Source organism: Phoenix dactylifera, chromosome 3 (assembly GCF_051530095.1).
Source record: "Phoenix dactylifera cultivar Ajwa chromosome 3, Ajwa_hap1_PhDact_Kaust_v1.1, whole genome shotgun sequence".
Lineage (NCBI taxonomy): Eukaryota > Viridiplantae > Streptophyta > Magnoliopsida > Arecales > Arecaceae > Phoenix > Phoenix dactylifera.
The window spans coordinates 53745954-53767290 of NC_143192.1; the positions used below are offsets into that span (position 1 = coordinate 53745954).

The 21337-nt window shown below is 40.7% G+C and overlaps 1 protein-coding gene across 1 annotated transcript; it reads right to left on the bottom strand.

Moving 5' to 3' along the window:
- Positions 1–804: 804 nt before the first annotated feature.
- Positions 805–17949, bottom strand: LOC103715433 (P-loop containing nucleoside triphosphate hydrolases superfamily protein). The gene is made up of 15 exons (XM_008803044.5): positions 17677–17949; positions 17260–17550; positions 16258–16445; positions 15600–15800; positions 13731–13907; positions 12717–13105; positions 11158–11338; positions 9385–9507; positions 9195–9311; positions 6571–6675; positions 4791–4931; positions 4564–4629; positions 2625–2783; positions 1437–1518; positions 805–1307 (listed from the first exon to the last, which is right to left on the bottom strand). Exons 1-15 carry the CDS (start codon positions 17855–17857, stop codon positions 1252–1254), a joined length of 2457 nt encoding a protein of 818 aa, XP_008801266.4. The 5' UTR covers positions 17858–17949; the 3' UTR covers positions 805–1251.
- Positions 17950–21337: the final 3388 nt, after the last annotated feature.

Genomic DNA, 21337 nt, shown 5'->3' on the forward strand with positions numbered 1-21337 from the left:
TCCGCCACCGTAGAGATCCCCGTGCCGTCAATCTCGCTTCCTCCAACTCCCCCAGCCCTCCGATCTGAGTGGTGAGACCTCTTTGCTTTATTAATTTTTATTTTTTTAATTAAACAGGTTAAACGGGTTAGATTGGATTATCCGTTTAATAAATAGGTCGGGTTAAGATTGTAATTTTTTGACCTGTTTAATAAACAGGTCGAATTCAGATTTACAATTTTCTGATCTGACCTCCTTCTGACCCAACCCGATTGCTATCCCTAAATACCATCCAAGGGAAAGCACCATCATTAATCACTTAATTCTATTAAAGCTAAATATATTTAGGAGAAGCCTTGTAAAACTTATTGGTCCACGTATGCTTTGTCCAATTATGTGCGCGCTGAGATCCTAACTTCTATCGCAAATGAACGCTCCATGCATATTTTTCCTTTTCATTTATTTTTGTTATAGTAATGGGATAGAGCCCGAGCCCTTATGAAGCAGAACAAAGAACAACTACCATCAAGGAATCTTCCAGACAACCAAACTCATCTCACTAAATGCTTATTTGCACCGCGCACAGGACGGCTGGACGCTGGTGTTCATAGATATGCATAATAGATTTACTAATACACCTATAGTGAAGATATTCCAGAAGGGGCAAAGAATCAGAATTCACAAAATGCGAAAAAATACAAAAATCTGCAACGAATTCAAATCATTAAAAACTATTTAAAAATCTAAAATGTACATGAGACACAAGCTTACTATATATTACAGAAATTCATGTCGACTGAAGCACAAGGCGGCAACAAAAATAAATAATAGCAAAAACACCGCTGAACACAGGTGCTTCCTTGTGAGCATCTTGTGTATATATTACAATATTCAAGAATTATTGATTATTCTTGTTCTGTTCAATTAGATGAGAATGCTATCGAGAGAATCATTTGGCTAAATCAAGAATAGATCAAGATTTTTTCAGTGACCTAAGTAGCTGATTGTTTTAAATTAAAAAAAAACATTTTAAGAAATTCATTTTAACACAGAATTACAACATTTCACAGTGCCCGCTCATTCACTCACTTCCTCAAGAGAAGCTAGTTTCTCATACTAATTTTGCCCATTTTTTCTAGATATCTCACTTAAAGGCAATTTTACAGAAAGTAAGAAAGAAAAATGAAGAATATGCAAGCAACTTTCCGTCATTTCCTGGCAAGCATCGAAAAATGACACGACCTCCAAAACATGGAGTCATTAACAAATCCTCTACTTCATTCCTTCTTTTGCCTTTTTCTTCTCTTTTCTTTGTTGCTCCCGTGTACCTGGCAAACAAAAGCAACAATCTTAATTAATGGCAACAAGAACTATAGCAATGTAATGCATCCACAGAGAGACAGAGACAGAGACAGAGACAGAGAGAGAAGGGGGGGGGGGGGGGCGAGAGAGCATACGCTTTTTTTCTTCTCGGTTCTTTCGCTTCCAAGTCTCAGCCAGTCTTCGCACTTCTCGCTTCTTGTCTACACTCACACAAACCTGGCAGACGTGCAAGAAAGGACGAGAACACCAAAGAATGAAAATCCAATGTCTCTCATTAAAGAGAAGGTTGGACCAGTCAAAAGCTTTTATTTTTACTAGTGAATAATTGACAATTACAACACTGACCAAAATAAAGACTTGGAAATCAGTCCCTGTGCAAGATTCACCATGAATGAATCTGGCAAAACATTGAAATCACTATAGATGCTAAATAACAAGTATTTCCAAACCAATTCTGTAAAATTTTTGTTTGATGGATTGGGTAGTAAGTTAAAATTCAGTGATGAGAGAACAATAGAACCATGCTTGCTTAAAGAAGTATGCTGATATTATTCAAGGCAGCCAATAATATATCTCCTTTCAATTTCTAAGTTATTCCTACTTTATTTCCATGTACCAATACTTAAATAAAATGACTTAATTCCAAGAAAGATGACTGGGATGCCATCCCTAAAAGAACAAAGATTATATAACAGAATTTCTAGTTAAAAAAAAAAAAAACAAACCACAACATGTTGGTTGATTGTTGAGATTAAAAGAGAAGAACAGCATAGAGTTGAATTTTATTTTTTTTTAAAAGGTAGAACTTCAAGGTCCTTTTATTCCAATAACCTTGAGACAGAATAAAAGTACTAGACTCAGTATTGTTGTTAAATTAAGTACCCTTTTCAGTAAGGAATCAGTGCAGTAGTACGAGGTAGAACAATCTCAAAAACTGAAGATAGAGGGACAAGTAAAGCTGTTTTATTTAATGTAGATCATCAGCTCCTATTTGCCTAAAGAGTTTCCTGACATGGAGACGTATAACATACGAGTGAAGCTATTATCAGCTGGCCACCCGAGAATGTATTGACTGGTCATCATGGAATATCAATTGTTATAGAAAATTTCTCAGAATTTGCAAAATTGTGCTATATGTTATAACAGAAGTCATATTTGTCATCAGCTGAGACACTTAGGATACCTATGCTAGGCATCTCTATGCATTTTTTTCGAAATAACATAATATTACATCAGAGATCACTGCATATAACACAGAACAACAATTTTAAAGTAGGCAATCAATCGGGGAACCAATAAAAACAACTACTTCTCTGACATACCTCGCGCCCAGAACTGCGGAGAGCCTGAAGAGGTTCAATACAATCCTGGCCAATAACCTGAAACCCAGGTCTTTTATTTTCTTTGTAGCTCACATTGCCACTTGGATCCTTCTTTGACAACTCTTCCAGTTGCTGCTGAAGGAGGGGAGAAACACCAGCCTGGAATCCAAAGACAAGTTAGACAAGAGAACACTAACACAAGTCTTGACATGCAGACACTGCATATCATCAGAACAGCTGGAAGAAAAAAGAACCTCCACAATGAGAAGTAAGTTCGCATGACTAAACATATTATAACGATACTAAAATACTGTATAATAAGAACTAATTCAGTCAATGATTAACAAACTCATTTGGAAACAGCGGAATCACATTCAAGTGGAATACATAATAAACTAAAAGATTAAATATTGAAAAATATACAACTTAGACCAAATTCATTTTCCTCACAAATGCCTTTAAAAATAAGGATACCAGCAAATAGCAGATTGTCAAGAAGTGTAAAGACAGATAGACCGAAACCCACTGTTAATCAGAGTTCCTACAATGTCTATACAGAACATTGATGAACATGCTTGTAGCATCGTAATCTATTCATCTTCTTAACTTCAAAACCAGTGCAACTTCTAAGCTTGCTCTAGTAGAATTTTCCTCTCCTAGTATTCCACATCACAATGGTATTTCTCAACCCTTGAACATTATGTTTCCATAGCCATCAGGATGTGTTGATATTAACTGAGATCAAGTCCTCAAAGAGAACCATGAGAGACACTTTCATAAGAAATTTAGCACTTTGAGATCTCTTTCTTCTAAAAAAACGAAAATTATCTTCCCCATCCTCAATGGCCAGACAGGCTATATCACAGCTTCCTGCTAATGAATCCCAGTTTTTGTCTGTAGATAACTACGCAGGATTTTTTTTAAATAATAGTTCATGGTTGTAATAACCGTTTATGAATTAAAAAAAAATCAAACTTCAGTCCTTTTGCAATCTTTTGATAATAATAATTTAGACCTCTCATGGTAGAACCATTGCTCAAATCAAAGGGAGAGGTAATTGATCGACTTCACAATCCTTACGACCCAGTTCACTTTCATGAAATCACCTGACAACATTAAGAACCTTCAAACAACGGGATGCTATTCCCCCAACAAATGTCTAGTCCCTTCTTAAAGCTTTTTTTTTTTTTTGCATAAACAAAGTCATTTGACATGTTTCTGCTTGCAAAACACCTCCCACACTCATATTTTGGATACCAATCAGGTCTCTCTCCTTGTACTGAGAATGACCGTAAATCCATCATAGAAAAAGCTTCAGCATCTTCTGCCAAGCAACATTACAGAATATATTAATCTCATTGGGACCAAAGTTTGAAGTATTATGTGCCAGTGGCATGCCAATCTAGCACTAGCAACATACATATCATGTCGTGCCAGTGCTGGTGTTTCAACTTGCTGACAGCTTGCAAATCCTAGGTGCAAATGCTTTGGAAACAAAACTTTCGTGCTTTCTAAAAAGAAACAAACCTGAATTCATACTACTGTGAGTTAACAGCCAAAGAGACCATCATGAATGATACATATCGTCTACCATTTATATATGCACAAGCAAATCCATGGTTGTTCCCAAGCACTCATAGTGGTCAACATTATTAATTAGATGTCCCCCCCCCATGCATCTGTTCCCATTTCCATTGCTGCTTTGTGCAACTCACTTGTCATCATGACCGATGGACAAGGGAAACTGAGTAACAAATGACGACGGGTGATGGGAGAGGGTATGGATGAGACCTTTGAACTAAGGAAGTAAGGAACATATCAGAAATTTACCTTTAGCTAATAGTTTGTGGATAATCTGCAATAAATTCTTGCTTTGATCATATATAAGGAGAATATATATATATATGTGCATACAAAGAGAAACAAATTGAAAACTTACCCCAGCCAAAAAGCGATTTGAGAATGATTTTGGTTGTAATGGCCGTGCTAAGCGGCTGTTCAGCTCCTGCCATTTGAAACATAATAAAATTATAGAAAAGAGAATTTTCAGAGAGAGAGAGAACCTACAAAGTCAATCCACTAAAAGTTTCTTTTCTAGGGTAGTAGCTACAGCTACTGCTCTAGTAATCGGAAATGCAGCCATGGTCAAAACTAAAACGGAGAAACCTGGTGCAGCTTCTTTAGATGAAGAGAACTAATTTTCTTCTGCTTATGGCTTTTCACAGTTTCTTCCTCACTGCCACTGTCCTCCACAGCCAATTCCACAGATTCAGCATTCCGTAAAAGCCAGCTCTTCTTGGCATTTTCCTTAAGAAACAACAACAGGAAGCAAAATGTTGAATGGAAATTGTTTATTAATTACATTCCATGTTTTAAAAGAACTAAAAGAAAGCTCTTCATTTGCATGGGAACCACTAAAAATTAATAGGTGATCCAAAACACAGCTAAAATACCCCTAAACTACAAACATGATATGACTGGAAAATTGAAATATCAGAGGACCACCGACAGCATAGGGCTTGATGATGGACTTATATCTACAGCAATTGACAATAAATTGTTGTAGCCAATAGGATACTGAGACACCATTCCACTTGTAGAGTTCAACAAACTGGTGCATTCACATTATGATCCAATCAAACCCACAAGATAAGAGCCTAGCATCAAGAATGGATGACAAGTAGATAGATAGAGAGAGAGATCTGGTCAAGCATTCCAAAAATTATTTCATATATCTAGCTAAAAAAAACAGAACTAGCAATATGATACCATGATCCACCCAGTATTCCTTGTAGATAGAACAAGGACCGCCGAACCGGTATCGGAACCCGTACCGGTCAGCGGCCAATATGGTTCGGTACCGGTGCATGTAGGGCGTGCCGGTTCCGTATCGGCACGCTCGATTTTTTTTAACTTCTCAAGAATATTTAATTAGTAATCACTTTTTTTGAAGTTTTTCAATGATTTTAAGTCTAATTTGATTTTTTTGGTGTTTTCTTGATATTTTTCTATGATCCCGGTTTAACCTAAATGATGCATTTTATTATTTTAAAATGATACAAATCATAAAATGACTAGTGAGATGTTGCATGTTACAAGGAACATAAAATATCCTCAAACCAAGTAGTGACGTAAAAATTATAAAATCATACAATTACTTACATATATTTAAAGTACAATATATATACCGATATCTAAAATCGGATCGAGTAGCAATGACTCACGTAGATATCCGAATCATCAGCATAGTTAGGAGGCACATCAACTCACCCCTCTAACCAAGCAACACTGCAGTCTTGTACGTTCATCCCATAATGATACATACCAATAATGCCACAGTGGCACTATGACAATAATGCCACAGTCCACCCGATTCGAAATCGGGTTGACTCCGTGCGAACCAGCTGGTTCGCACCGAGTTAGCATTGAACCAGCCAGTAAAGGACCGGTTCCAGCCAGTAAAGGATTGGTTCCGGCTGGTAAAGGACCGATTCCAATCGATAGGGGCCGAAACCAAATTGAAATACCAAACCGACCCGATTTCGCACCGGGTTGGATCGATACTGCCTAAACCGGGCAGTTTGGCCCGGTTCGGCAGACCAGGAGAGAGAATTTGTGGCAGTTATCAGATAATTACAAATGTTATATGAAACTTGGTTGACCATGTCGATGTAGAATGTATCATGATAGTGTTTGATTCAACTTTAGTGGACAGAAGCCAACAAAAGCACGATTTGAGTCATAACTTCTATATATATACCCCTGAATTACCATGTATTGCATTGAGCAGGACTGGTACCAACAATACCTATCATCACATGATTAAGAAATTGCACTTCTCATAGCTCGATATATAATCTTTACCAAGCAACTGCTCAGTTAATGTGCTTAAAAACTTTAGCTCAATAGAAGAAAAGAACATCTAGAAGTGCGTAAATAGAAATACCTGAGAATTTTTCCACACAATCTTGTCAATTTGACGAGCAAGAGATAGCCGCTTCATTACCTCAGGCATGTAAGCATCATCTACAGGAAACTGCCGAAGGCTCTCCTGCAAATGAGCCCAAAAAAAGTGGCATTAACTTATAAATCTTTAGAAAAATTTGGTAACAGTTCACCAGTGCAAGGAGTAACATTGCGAAGTGATTAAAGAGCATCAGTTCAGATTTGACTTTATACACCAAGTTGACTTCCTCCTACCGTTCAACAATATTTTATATGGTCATCTCCAAAGCACTTAACATAGAATGGAAACTAGTTAGTGCATAGAAAATCTTTTTTTTTCTGAAGTTAGTGCATAGAAAATCATGTATTCTAATGGGTAGAGGGAAAAATGGTCGAAAGAAGATCATATTTCATCTAAACATAGAATAAGAAATTTATATATTGTTTAGATATATGTCAAGCATGGCAAGCATTGATGAGAAATCACTGAATTCATGCATCGACTGGTGCTGTCATGAAGCATTTAACTTGAAACTTACACGCAACAGTTATGATAGAGAGCACCATGTTCAATAACATATAGATCAAAGTTGCAACCTAATATAGGACCATCAATTTTCATGATTCCACAACTAGACGATCATTGACACTTATGACAACAGAACTTAATTTTCACTCATCTATTTCAGAGACAAGTAAAAGGAAATAAAGGTAGAAAAGAAACAACATGACAAAAACCTTTATTTTCTCTGTTTTTTGGCGGGGGTGATGGTTAATGTACTGTTCCCTTGCCTGGAAGTGAGCAAGAAATTCATCCCATTACCAATCATAGTTTCACAAAGTAGCATCCTTTGAATCAGAAAGAATAAAGTCTTGATAAGAACTGTTGAGGCTGAAATGGATCAATTTCGAAGTTTCAGCCAGCACCGAGGAAATTTTTCAGTTTCATACTGTTTAGAACCTTGACCTCAATGAACGATTGGAAAGTTTCACGTAAAGTGAATGATTGGTAAGTTTCACGTAAGGTTCGTCGTCTCGATACTGTACCATGTACCGGTGCTATATTAGCACACTGTCAGTACGATACAATATGAAATATTTTTGGCATACCGAGTATCGGTACGCTATCCGTACTGGATACCAGTACCGAACCGGTACAGTATGGGATGCTCCATACTATCCGATTCAGACCAGTATGGCGTACCTTAGTTTCATGTATTCAGAAACAGAAGGCCATTGTCGAGAAAGTGTGGTTTGGATCAAGATTTTAAGTCCCGGTGGGATGGAGGGCATCCTGGCCATCCATCCCATTCCTATGAGAAAACAAGATCGAGAAAGTGTGGTTTGGATCAAGATTTTAAGTCCCGGTGGGATGGAGGGCATCCTAGCCATCCATCCCATTCCTATGAGAAAACAAGATCGGGACAGTGTCCAGACGTTGAAACCCATCAATGTAGAGAAAGAAGAAGAAAAAAAGGGAAATAAAGTAAGGGAGAAGAAAAAGAATGAAAGGAACGAAAGAAGAAAGAAAAGAAAGAGAAAGAAGAATAAGTAAAGAAAGAAAGAAGCAAAGGAAGGATACGAAAAAAGAAAGGAGAAGAAAATGGAAAGAAAGGAAGGTAAGGAAAATGGGAAGAAAGAAGGAAGAAAGGAAAGGGAGAAAAAAAAGGGAAAGAAAGAGAGAAAAAGAAAGTAAAAGGAAGGAAAGGAAAGAAGGGGAGAGAGATGAAGGGTACCTATAGGACTCTCGACCAGAATTGCTGCCCGAATGAGGCGAGATAGTGGGTCGTCCCATTTCATGGAGAAATAGGGTCACACCTGCCCCACCAGATTTAAAACCTTGGTTTAGATTGTTGCTTCTACTCTCTCATTGCAATTGGGTTTCACTGCTTCTTTTATCCTTCTTCTAAAGGCTGATGTATATTCCATTTTATTCTTAATAAATGGTGGGCCCTGCCCTTCTTTCCCCTCTAACAATTTCAGTTTTGGCCGGTTTTAACTAGACTACTTGAAACTTTGACCATATAGGCATATACATATATGCATACATATATACATGCATATGCAGACATTAATTGCTGGTGATTGGGGGATTTTTTTCTTGTTCTACTGAATCTTGGGGGGCAATGAGGGACTGTTGATGTTACCCAACTTGTATGCTCCCGAAAGTTAGCTGGTGGAAGATGGGATGAACACTGTTCATCCCTCGCCCACCCTAAGAGCAGGTTGGTAAACACACTTCTCTTGCACTTCCTTTTCTCATCAGTGATCCAAGTAAGAACATACAAAAGTTTCACTAGATCAACAGGAACCAAGACTTAAAGAATTCAGATTTCAAGAGATAAAGAAAGTCCCTCTTTACTTCTTGTTAAAAAAGGGGGAAAAAATAAAAAAATATTGTAAAAGCAAGCAAGATCTATGGGATCTTTTCTTTATACTCTCATCTCCATATCTTATTAGTTTATGCTTAATTAGGTAATACTCAGTATTAATTCTTAATAGACCAGTATATTAATAAGATATATGCAAGCATTGGTAAGCTCAGCCTCCCTAAAATTGGGGTCGGATGAGATGAAAATGTGCCTTATAGAAAACCAATATTTGATAGACAACTACGAAATGTACCTTTAACAGCGACTTGCATAAAGAAAAAAATTTTGTTTTATCACTGGGAGAGACTAATGCAATGCAGCAGCCATCAGCAGATGCACGTGCCGTCCTTCCACTTCTGTGAATATAAACCTAAAAGAAAAACAAGTTCCATTTAATAAGGTTCAGAACCATAAAGAAATTAAAAACACAACTTTGCACCTACTTCTGCTGAGTGCGGAAGTTGATAGTGAACAACAGTTCGGATGCCAGGAATGTCAAGCCCACGTGCAGCAATATCAGTAGCAACCAGTACAGCATGCTCATTACCACGAAAACGATCAATAGCCTAATCAGGTAGCATGTCAGCTATGATGATAGTCAAAATCAATAAAACAATAGAATTTGAGAGCTGAAATTGTGCTTACAACTCAGATTTCACATCATGTCAGTTAAAATTTCTAACCAGATTTTTATCTCAAAAATTAGCACTCTTGACTAGCACAAACGGCAGCACAAAAGGTAGCTTTTGTTTTCTTAAATCTTTGATTATTGAACTTTTGCACAGGTTTTGCTGCAAATATCATGATGTGCATAATCATGCTGAGGATTTCTATAATCGTACAAAACTCTTGAAAGTTGAAACCAAATCATTTCAACAATTAATCATTTAGGGTTAATATTTCACTAATTTTTATGTTTTGTATTTCACTAATTTTCTTTACAAATATATTGCTTGATCTACCTTAACTGCATTTCATGATATAATTATAGTTTATTTAGGGTCAATAACAAGATCAGCAGAACCGTCTCGAACCAAGCGGTTCCGCCCGTTCCAAGCCATACTAATGGCTCACCGGTACGGGTCCGACTGTAAAAACAAGACGCTCGACAGAGCCTAAAAAGGAGAAGAAAAGAGAGAGCGAGCGGGGGAGGGAGGGAGGAGAGGTGGCGAATGCCGGCAGAGGATTGCAGGGTGGCGGCGGCAGCAAGGGTTGGCAGCAGCAAGGGCGGCGACAGCTGTTTCTTTTGAAACAGGGAAACGACCGCAGCGCCGCCTGGGGCAGCCTCTACCGGCCCTCCACCGACATCCGTCACCCTCCTCCGACTCTCCCTCCCCCGCTCGCTCTCTCTCTCTCTCTGTTCCTCTCCCATGGTCCCGTGCCCTTTCTCGTTACAGGCCCGGCACGGCCCGTACCGAGGCGTCCCGCCGAAAAACTGGTATAGTGTCCGGTACCAGTTCCTCCGATCTTGGTCCAGAAGCATCATTTAAGGTATATACCAGGTGGTAAAAACATCAAATTAGGACTTCAACCCTAATAAAAACATTAAAAGACATCAAAAAACATCAAATTAGGTTTAAATTCATACAAAAAACCAAAAAAATTGATTACATTTGATTAAATGTTAAAATAATTGAAAAAAATAAAAAAATAGGCATGCCGATCTAATGACTAGAACAACAACGCTTAGCGCACCATGTGTCGGTACCATACTGAACTAGTACCCCACCGAATTGGTAGCTGACCAATACGGATCCTGGTACTGGTTCAGCTAACCTTGCTCCATAGTGCTTGTCAAATAAGCTAAACCTTTACAGTTCAATGGCAAAGAGCTGAATCAAGATGGGAATCAAATCAGAATCTGAAAGCACTTGAGAATCTGAAATTGAGTTGCAGGTCCAAAACTGCAAAAAGATTAAGGAGGGGCCATTTCCATTATCAATTTTTATTTTTATGCAGATATAGGAACAAGTGTGACCAGGTTATCAGTTCTGAAACAAAAAAACAATTAAGTGCCAAATGTGATTACCACCTGGTAAGGCTGTGAACTGACTATACCAATCCCAGGTCCAAAATTCTGGGTCAGTTTTGGATGGTGCAGCTAGGATTCATGAACAGCATGGATTGAGATTAATGATAGCAAGGATGCACATACAAATACACTATCAAATTTAATAACTCAGTTGATTACATCACTCATTATAACTATCAATTACCTTCAAGCGGGCTCTTTGTTGCATTTGAGCATGAAGGGTCCAAGAATTGATGCCAAGGATGTGCAATATGGAAGAAAGACGACGTAAAGCTGCAATTGATGTACAGAAAACAATCGTGCGACCATGGCCATGTACACTTAATAAATAATACAAGTATGCCTCTTTATCTTCCTCACTGCATCTGCAAAAGCCAGCAGATATATATTTAACAGAAAGCAAGTGCATTGCACTCACATGCTAGCTGCATGAGTAAAAATACAGTAACTGATTCTATATGGAAAAAGAATGCTATTCAACTTTAGGTTAAAGGTTCCAGAAATATTTCACGATACACATACTATTGAGCACCAATGAAAGACAGAGCTGAGCGCATCCACTATGCTTCACAAGAAAAGGCATGGTATGCACTCACCACCGTACAGTTTGGTTGCATGACATGAATATCAAAATTAGTAAATTAATAGTCTTGAGGGCCTTTGATGGAGAATGAGAACAGTAGTGATTGAAATTTCATCAAAACATTTCTCTTGTTCTCTCAAGGGGAAAAAACATCTGAATCTCTTCAAATTTAAAACAAGCAACATGGCACTTGTCTGAAAAAATGGAATTTTATGGTATTTCATCTTGTTCAGAGATCTGATGGCAAGCTTGAACATGAAATGCTTTGCTTAGAAGTTGAGGAGTCGAAATAATTTCCATGTATCAGAAAACCCCCATATGTTTTTGAATCTTCAAACTAATCACAGCTTAAGCAAAACAAAACCCAATAAAAAATTAAAAAACTTCAGGAATTGTCACTCAATTTGGCATTATATACTAAAGTGTCCATGACAAATACATTAATTGCAGAAATAAGTTAGGAACCCATATATTAGACTCTGACACAAAACAACAAGATGGTAAAGATCAAGCTCCCAAGACTGGTTATTCCTCAGGCAAATCAACCCGCACCACAGTCCAACTTTTAATCAGATCTGTAGTGGCTCGGTGACCTTATAGCAGCTGTTTTTAAAACTCCAAAAAGTTGAATTATAATATATTAATCCTAATTATCTTGTACACTGCCATTTGAAGCATATCAGACACCAATGGCCTAAGCTTGCTGCATTGTAAGACCAAATAAGTAGTCTGCTCTTAATGATCACAAAATGAGTACCTTTTTTCACTAATATTAAATAACAATCTTAACAAAACACTAAGAAAAGAGACAAGTCAAGTGAGATTTAAGTATATAGCAATAACAAGGCAACATGTGCTCCTGAACACGGCAAAATTGCTTCCAATTTGAAAGTACTAAATGCCAAATGTACATTTAAACATCAAAAAATAGGTAGATTATGAATAATATTTTGAAATATGGAGTCATTGTGTACACAGTTGGAGGTAACAGACAATAAGTTATATCAAGTTAATCACAGGAGGAATTGATATAATATTAATTAAGTAGTATCCACAAAAATTGGCAAGGATAAGAGACACCAAGAACTAAAGCAATTTAATGGTATTTTTAAAGTAGAATGTCACTTAATTGAGAGTAAAATGGCAAGGATCAGAAATACTCGATGAATGACTCTTCAAGTTTGGTAGCCACGATTGAAGCATTTGTCAAATCAACTATTGCAGCATCAGGTCTCATCCCAGCTCGCTCTGAAAGTTTTTCTATAGAACTTATCCCATCTGATGTGGATGACTTCGAAGTAGATGATCCATGCTTCAGTTTTTTACGAAAATTGTCAGATAGGGCTATTGTGGCGGAGAAAACAAATGTTTGCCTTTTCTTTCTCTGTAAACTTGGAATTGTTTTGCAAATTGTAGTAGGTTGGGAGGATTGTTCAACAGAAACATTAAGCATCGGTAGCATGTCAATAATAGACTGGAGCTCATGAAAATGACCGTTCTCTATCATTCTATCAGCCTCATCCAGCACGAAGAAAGATAAAGAGTGCAACTGCATAGTCAAATGAGAAAGTCAACAGGAATGTTTGATCTTTGCAAGAGATAAAAATAACAAAATATTTATAATCATATCACTAAATTATAAGTGCTAATATGTTACATATAACAAAAATTAGTCTTGATCTGCTTCTACTGTACGCATGTCCCTTTAGTAACAAGGATGCATATCAATTCCTGAAACCTAAACAACCTTACGGCAATTCATGGCATCACACGAGCTCCACTCAAAGATCACTAAGTAGACCTTTCCATATTTCTTAGGGCATGTTTCTAAGATTTCAAATTTAAGACAATAACCCATAATTCTCATCATCAAAGCACCATCTATGTGACAACCATGTAACTATATGTATATGCATATCAATATGAAATCATAAGACTAACATGACAATAATTGATAATGCATCCATGATATGAACTGCTTACTAGCAATCAACTGTCAGTGCTGCTATCTTGTTTCTATAGCATTAATTTCTGCTTTAGTCATTAGACATATCCTACAATCTGTACAAATTTATAAGATTTATTGCAGCATGCCAAAAGACAATGAATTAAGCAATACTTACCAAATATGATGATATAGACAATAAATATGCAACAAGTTGCACCATACTGACCTCAACAAGATGTTGCTCTCCTGCAGACATGAGCTCCCATAACCGTCCTGGAGTTCCAACAATAATTTCAGGCCTTCTTTTTAAAAGCCTCTCCTGCTTTTCTGAAGACATTCCACCAACAATGGGGACAACTTGAATGGCAAGAAATTTTGCTGCTGCTTTCAGATGATCAGATACCTGAAACAAGAGTTACTAAATAATCAAGGATGCAACATGCATGGGTAGATGTCATGAAGCATTAAGTTAGCAAAAAGCACATTGTACCCTTAGACATTCTTGAAGATTATACAAATTACTTCCAGTTGATCACATAAACAGAGGTTAAAAAAGCATTTGAAAAAATAAAGGGTGTCACATAAAGATATATAATTCTTGGCTGCACGCAAAGCACAGGTGAGTTAACATGTTATCACCTCTATTCTCAATAGAAGCTTGAATAACATATAGTGCATCCCTAATCATGAAAGCATATGGCAGAACCAGAACTCCACAATCCACAAGATATAGACTGCAATAGCTGGGAGTCATAGATCATTTTATACAGCTAAAACAATGTCACCGATTTAAGTATAGTTACCTTACAAGCAAGGTATTCTATGCCAGTGCCGAGACCTGTACCAATTGTCCGATGATACAGTATAGTACGATACCGTGCCATTCTGCTTCGGACCGGCAAAGGAGGGAGAGAGGGAAAAGGAAAGAGAGAAAAAGAGAGAGAGAGAGAGAGGGTGAGAGGGAGGGAAGGAAAGGAAGAGGGAGGAAGGCAGAGAGAGCCCTCTCCCTCTCCCTCTCCCTCTCCCCCTCTCTTGGCCTCTCCCCCCCTACCCCTCCTCTCTCTCTCGCTTCCTCCCTCTCCCCCCCTCTCTCTCTTCCTCTCTCTCCTCCCTCTCTTCCTCCCCTGCCAAATTTCTCAAACCGAGGGGCGGAACTATACCAAGGGACCGTAATGGTCCACCCCTATTACGGTTCAGTATGCCTAGAACTGGATGGTTCAGAATGGTACAGCCTTCTTACAAGTAACTACAACAAATGATTTGCTTTGCTTTTTCCACCTTTTCCAGTAGATTAGAGTAGATTGCTTCTGTCTTATTTGCTTGTTGATGAGTTAAAGCAATAGTATGATGCAGCAAACAGCATCAAAGATTAAAGTTGATCAAGTTGGTGCAAGATATATTGTATCATTCCATGCCAAGCAATGGTGGTCATATGCCAGGTTTGTGGTGATCAAAAATAGGTCCATGTTAGCCATATTAATACATGCTAGATCAGCACAGAGATACAAACTAGTCAGTGCCAAGATACAAACCAGAGCAGAGCAATACATGCATATTGGAGTATATACCCTGACATTCACACACACTATGTCATAATGCTTATTCCATGACACATGAATAGCATGAGCAAGGCCATGCCTCCAGCAACTCAAATTCCACCCCTGTCACTCAATCTCATGCTTACCATCAACCTTTTGATGCCATCTTGGTTAAGGGAGAGAAACAAGAAAATTGAACCAAGAAAAGTAAGACTACAATCGATTCACATAAGCTTGTTAAGAATATAGAGGATCACTACCAAATATCTTCATGAATACAGCAAAAGATAAATCTGTGACGGCAACTGGATTAAAAATGTACAGGGAACTATTTGCACCTTGAATGGTATACTACCATGTTAAACTGATCAAACTGATGCACAGAAAAACTGCAGTCCTAAAATACTGATATCTAAATGAATTAAAAATGTACGGCGACCTATTTGCAGGTATACTACCATGTTAAACTGATGAAACTGATGCATAGAAAAACTTCAGTCCTCAAATACTGATATCGAAGCGACATAAAACCATATCTTCAAGTAAACTACTGGTACCTGAAAGGCGAGCTCCCTTGTAGGAGTCACAATAAGAGCACGAAGAGGGCCTCCCCTGAAACCTTTTTCCACTAGTTTTTCATCTGGATCTTTCAGGAGTAACCTTGCATCTTTTTCCCGTTCTTCAAGAAGGCGTTGCAAAATAGGAAGCCCAAAGGCAAGAGTTTTTCCAGAACCTGTCTCTGCTGCACCAATGACATCCTGCCGTAGAACCAGAATCAAGACCATTAAAATCTTAGATTAAAGATATTCTTGGGACATAATTTGAATCCAATAATTACTGACTATTATACCAGGAGGTGGTGAGCTAGTCACAAGTGACAATTGAAAGAAAATGACAACAGCCCAAACATTTTCCATTAGCACATCGAATAGAACATTATTAGCTTATCACTAAACCTCACCTCTTCAATTAATCAACACAATGGAGATAAAGAAAGTAAGAAGAGTGAAACAAAATTGGGTTTAAGGATCAGAAAAGAGGAGAAGGAGACACAAGATAATCCAAGTAGAATTCTGACAGGAAACATTCAGAAAGCAGACCAAATAAAAACAAAAATTTCTTAGTAGGAGCAAATGGTGAAGCAGGATTCATAAGGTTGGCAACAAAAAGAAAATAATAAGTTCATTAAAAGGTTGCTTTGAAGTTTGAACCAACCTTTCCTTGATGGGCAGCAGCGGGAATGCAAGCTTTCTGTATGGGTGTCGGTTCCTTGAACCCAAGCCTGCATATTGACTTAATAAGAAGAGGATGAAGTCTCAACTCCTTCCATGCATAAACTTCATCTTCGTCAATAAGTAACCCCTCATCAATGTTATACTTGGCATCATCATTGTTGTGCACATCTGCCAGAACAGGAATCATTTAGGTGGAATTCAACCATAAGAATATTCTCAAAACAAATAGGTCAAGGGAGTACATAAGAAGAAAACCGATACGTCCAGATCCTAAATGCAATGAATGACTAATTAAATCAATCTTAAGAAACTCAGGTTCATGAAAATAAAAGAAAAAAATTATTTTGCTTCCATAGCTGCATTGCAACAACAAAAATAACTCCAAGTACTACCTCATATTATATTAGATAAAACTGATCAGATCACCTTCAAATCTATAAATGATATATTAGGTACATGGAATATTAATATTGAAAAGATCTTCTTATCCAATGAAATGTAACATGAGATCCAGATCATTACAAATTCTTCTTGTGCAATTTGTTCTATTAGAACAGTATAATGAAACAGTGGCATTTGCGCCAATTATCTCCTTTGCCAAAAGGACTTTTTGTCTCAGATGTATCTGCATTCCCTGTACAAATCTTCTCCGGTCCATTACTTTCTTTAGTGAAGACGGGCATTCTTCAGCAAAGCAAGAAAAGGATGAAGGTTTTTAATCTACTACATTGAATATTCATGCTAGATTAACCACCGGGGGTGCGGGGAATCCCTTTTTTTTCCTATACTATTTCTCATGCCGGAGTTCATAGATCCAAAATCCCTTAAACCCTAAACCCTCAGTAAACACAATAGAACACCCTGAAAAAAAAAAAGCGCGCACACACACACACAATTTAAGAACATTTTTTATATCAATTATATTATCCAATATCAAATTCAATCTTCAAGAAAACCTAAACAAGAAAAGAGGGGCACAAACCTTCAATCCCCTCGACCGGTTCACCCTTCTCTCCATTGTCACTCGACACGCCCTCCTCTTCCTTCTTCTTTTTATCTCTCGGCTTCTTCTTCTTCTTCTTCTGTTTCTTCTTTTTCTTCTTCCCTCCGTCCTCCGCCTGAACGACACAGGAGCCATCGTCCCCCCAATCCCCATCTCCGCTTCCCCGCTTTCTCTTCTTCTCCTTGGGCTTCTTCTCTCCCCCCACCGGATCCGGAACTCCGCCTACGAACCCGTACTCCGACTCGTCGATCTCTTCCAACGAAAGAAATCCTGCTCCAAACCCCTCAAAAAAGAATCAAATAGAAAGAAAAATCTTTAAATAAAAAGGAAAACAAGGACGAATTGAAGAAAGAGATAGAGAGAGGATGGTAGGGCAGGGAAGGGGAGAGGGAGGACCTCCTTCGTTGCCGCCAGCGAGGAGGAAAAAGGGGTCATCGTTGGCGAGGGACTCGTTCCAGGGGAGCAACTCGAGGCGGTGGGAGTCGGCGGCTTCGGCAAGAGGGCCTTCTTTCTTAGCACGCTTCGCCTTCTTCTTCTTTCCGGAGAGAGAAGGTGGAGCAGGCGATACCTCCGCCATGGGTTACCTCAGAGGACTCGAAAGGCGGAGCGGCGGACCCTAGTGAAGCCCCAGCCCACGTAGCATCTTTTACTGTATCCCTATTCTGCTAGAAAAAATGTTTGATGCAGATAGAAATAACTATATATTGGACATCCCAGCTAGTTTTACTCATACCCTTTTCACCCATGGGCCCGGCTCGAATATTCCTTTGAGCTCCAGCACGAATCCTTCGTATGAGTACGTCACACCTGGCACCACCGAGACTACTAGCGGACCAGTAGTCCTTCCAAAACCCGTATCCGAACAGAGAGCATCCGATCTCTACAATTTAATTGACGCTCGTGCGTTTCGAACTCGGAACCACTTGGTTGGAAGTAAGGCCATGCTTAAAGCCATATAAAAAATGTATCATATGCAAGACTTATTTTGAGTGCAGACCGCATTTTTTTTAAAGAGAAACTTGGCTATATTGATCGAGTTGGTTTAAAATCCGCGCCACATTACTAGCAGGATGTCGCTATATCATGACATATATAGACCCGTAAAAGAGTATGACTTCTTTTCGACCATTCATATCTAGCGAAAAATGAATAGTGCAGCTGATTAGGTTGCCTCCTACATGGCCCATCATTCTAACAATTTCTTCTGAGAGAACCACGCATTTATTCCTCCTCCTTTGTGCCAACTCCTTTTTTTAAATTTTGTTTGCTGCACTCACGCCATTGTACTGGCCTACGGATGGTTTTCACTCTACATGTACACAAAGTCGGGCCAACATGCCGAGTTTAAGCCTTTTTTTTTTTGCTTGAAACGGGTATTTCATACAATACGTGTACAAATACATCCAAGAAAGTCAAAATACAACAACTTACGGAGTGCTAGTGGTAGCTCTCCCTCTCCTGGCTAGAGGGTGTACCCTGAGTGGTGGGCCGCGTGGGCCGCCACTCAGTCGGCCGCCCCATTGGCCTCTCTAAATATATGCTTGGCCCGAAGGACCCTCCCATCTCTCATCATCATCCCTATGTCGCGGATCAAGAGGTGGGCTGTGCCGTCTCCCTGTGGCCCCCTCTGAATCCATCGAATAACCGTGGCCGAGTCGCCCTCCAGAATAATCGAACTAGCATGCAGCACCACTCGCGCATGACGCAGACCTGCCCAGACAGCTCGCAGCTCTGCCCCTGGTACCGACATGTCGAACAGCTGGCAGCCACCTGCTGCCACCACCCTGGAATGCGGGCCCTGTATGACAAAGCCTGCACCGCCCCGCGCACCGCCATCCAGCACCGACCCGTCAAAATTGACCTTGAGGAAACTCTGAGGAGCTGCCGTAGCAGAGGGAGAACCCCAGATGTCCCGAGCTATCAAAGGTCTATCTAAAGAAAGGGTGGGCCTGATCTCCGTGGCCTGTGCTCGGGCAAGCTCTGCAACAAACCTCAGTGACACCCTGCGCTCCCCGAGAGTACGAGCGTTCCTTGCCAGCCAAATCTGATGTGCTGTGCAAGTCGCTCTAAAGGCCTCCAGCCGAGTACTCGGACTGGCAAGCCCCTGCCGTATCACCTGGAGAAACTGTAGCCTCGCGCTCCGAGCCTCCTGCGGGACCTCGATCCACTGCCATGTCGACCTCGCCCATGTGCACTGGAAAAGCACATGGTCCACCGACTCCTCAGCTCCACACGTCCCACACTCTGCGGGGATCCCCCAGCCACACCTGTTCAGCACTGCTCTCGTTGGAAGGCGGTCCCAAAATACCTTCCATAAGAAAAGGGCTGCACGCGGGTGGAGTCCGGACCTCCAGATCCAAGTGCAATCCGGCCCCCGCTCATGCTCTGGCTGGATAACACGGGAAAGGTCTCCCAGCCTAACACTGGCCCGGCTCGAGGTACCCCAAACCCTAACATCCGGCCCTGCACATCCTGGTAACGGAAGGGATTGGATCCTCGCAGCTAGGTGCACCCCGAACAGCCGTCGAAGTCTGGTCTCATCCCACTCTGGTCCATCTGCAACTAGGAGGTCACATACCCGCAGTCCCTCTACTGCCTCTGTATCTACCATGGTCGGCCAACACCGCAGAGGAAGGGTGTCTACCCACGGATCGCTGGTCACATCAATGCTCCTGCCGTCCCCTATCAACCACCTGGTGTTTGCCGATGCGGTCGGCAGGTACCTCCCAATCTCGCGCCACATGAAGGAAACTCGGCGCCCCCTCCGTGCCACCTGTAGGGCCCCTGGGCCATATCTGACTGCCATCGCCTGACTCCAGAGGCTGTGTGGCTCAATCATAAACTGAACCGCATGCCGAGCAAAGAAAGCCTCGCGCCTCTTCAGGAGGGACTGCACCCCCAAACCACCCTCACTGGTCGGATGACAGATCTGCTCCCAAGCCACCAGATGCACTCCATGGCCCCCACTGTGGAACCCCCATAAGAAGCTCCGAAGAAGACGCTCAATCCTCAACAAAGTCGTCTTCGGCACCACAGAGTTGGCCATGAGATACATCGGCATGGATCCCAACACTGATCTGATCAGAGTCAGTCTCCCCATCATGGATAGGGAAGATGCCCTCCATCCCTCCAACCTACTCTGGACCCGCTGTACTAGGCCCGAACACTCTGCCACTCGTAGCCTCCGGCCAGCGATGGGAACTCCCAGATAGGTCAACATCCCCTCCTGCTCTGGTATCTGCAGTATCTCCTGGATCTCCTGCCGGACTCTGGTCTCCGTGCTGGGGCTGAACGTGATAGCTGACTTCATGAGGTTCACTCTCTGGCGGACGCCGTGCAGTAGTCCGCCACCACCCTGCGAAGAACTCGTGCCTCAGCAACTCGTGCCCTGGTCAGGAGAAGACAATCATCGGCAAAAAGTAAGTGGGAGAGCGGTCGAGCCCCTGGTGCTGGAGTGAAGGCCTCCATCTCCCGGCTGGCGCAGACTCGCTGCAAAGCTCGTGACAAAATATCAGCACAGATAATGAACAAATATGGGGATAAGGGACATCCCTGCCGCAACCCCATAGTGGACTCGAAGAAAGATGATGGTGTGCCGTTGACCAAAATAGAGAACTTTGGCCCCCGGACACACCCCATGACCCAATCAATCCACCGCCTGTGAAAGCTGTACGCCTCTAGTACCCGCTGGAGAAAGCTCTACCTGATCCTGTCGTAAGTCCTCTCCATATCCAGCTAGACTGCCATCAGGCCTCGCCGCTTCGATGCTCTTTGAAGATCCCACATCATTTCCTGGGCCAACAAAACATTGTGTGAGATATTTCTTCCAGCTACAAAAGCCCCTTGCTCCTGACTAATGATGCCAAGCAATAGGGGCTTCATCCGGCCCACCATTATTCTTGCCACAACCTTATATAAGGTTGTGCACAAGCTAATGGGCCTGAAATGACTCGGCTCAGCAGCATCCTGACGCTTAGGTATAAGCGTGATGAAAGTGGCCTTCCAATCCTCAGGCATCGCTGCTTGGGTAAAGAAACACTGGATAGCCTCCACCACA

Coding starts and splice junctions, on each gene's coding strand:
- LOC103715433 (XM_008803044.5), bottom strand. CDS start 17,857: ATGGCGGAGGTATCGCCTGCTCCACCTTCTCTCTCCGGAAAGAAGAAG. Junction 6,676..9,194: donor TATGCAAGTCGCTGTTAAAG/GTACATTTCGTA, acceptor GCTCATTTGCAG/GAGAGCCTTCGGCAGTTTCC. Junction 1,308..1,436: donor GAACCGAGAAGAAAAAAAGC/GTATGCTCTCTC, acceptor TTTGTTTGCCAG/GTACACGGGAGCAACAAAGA.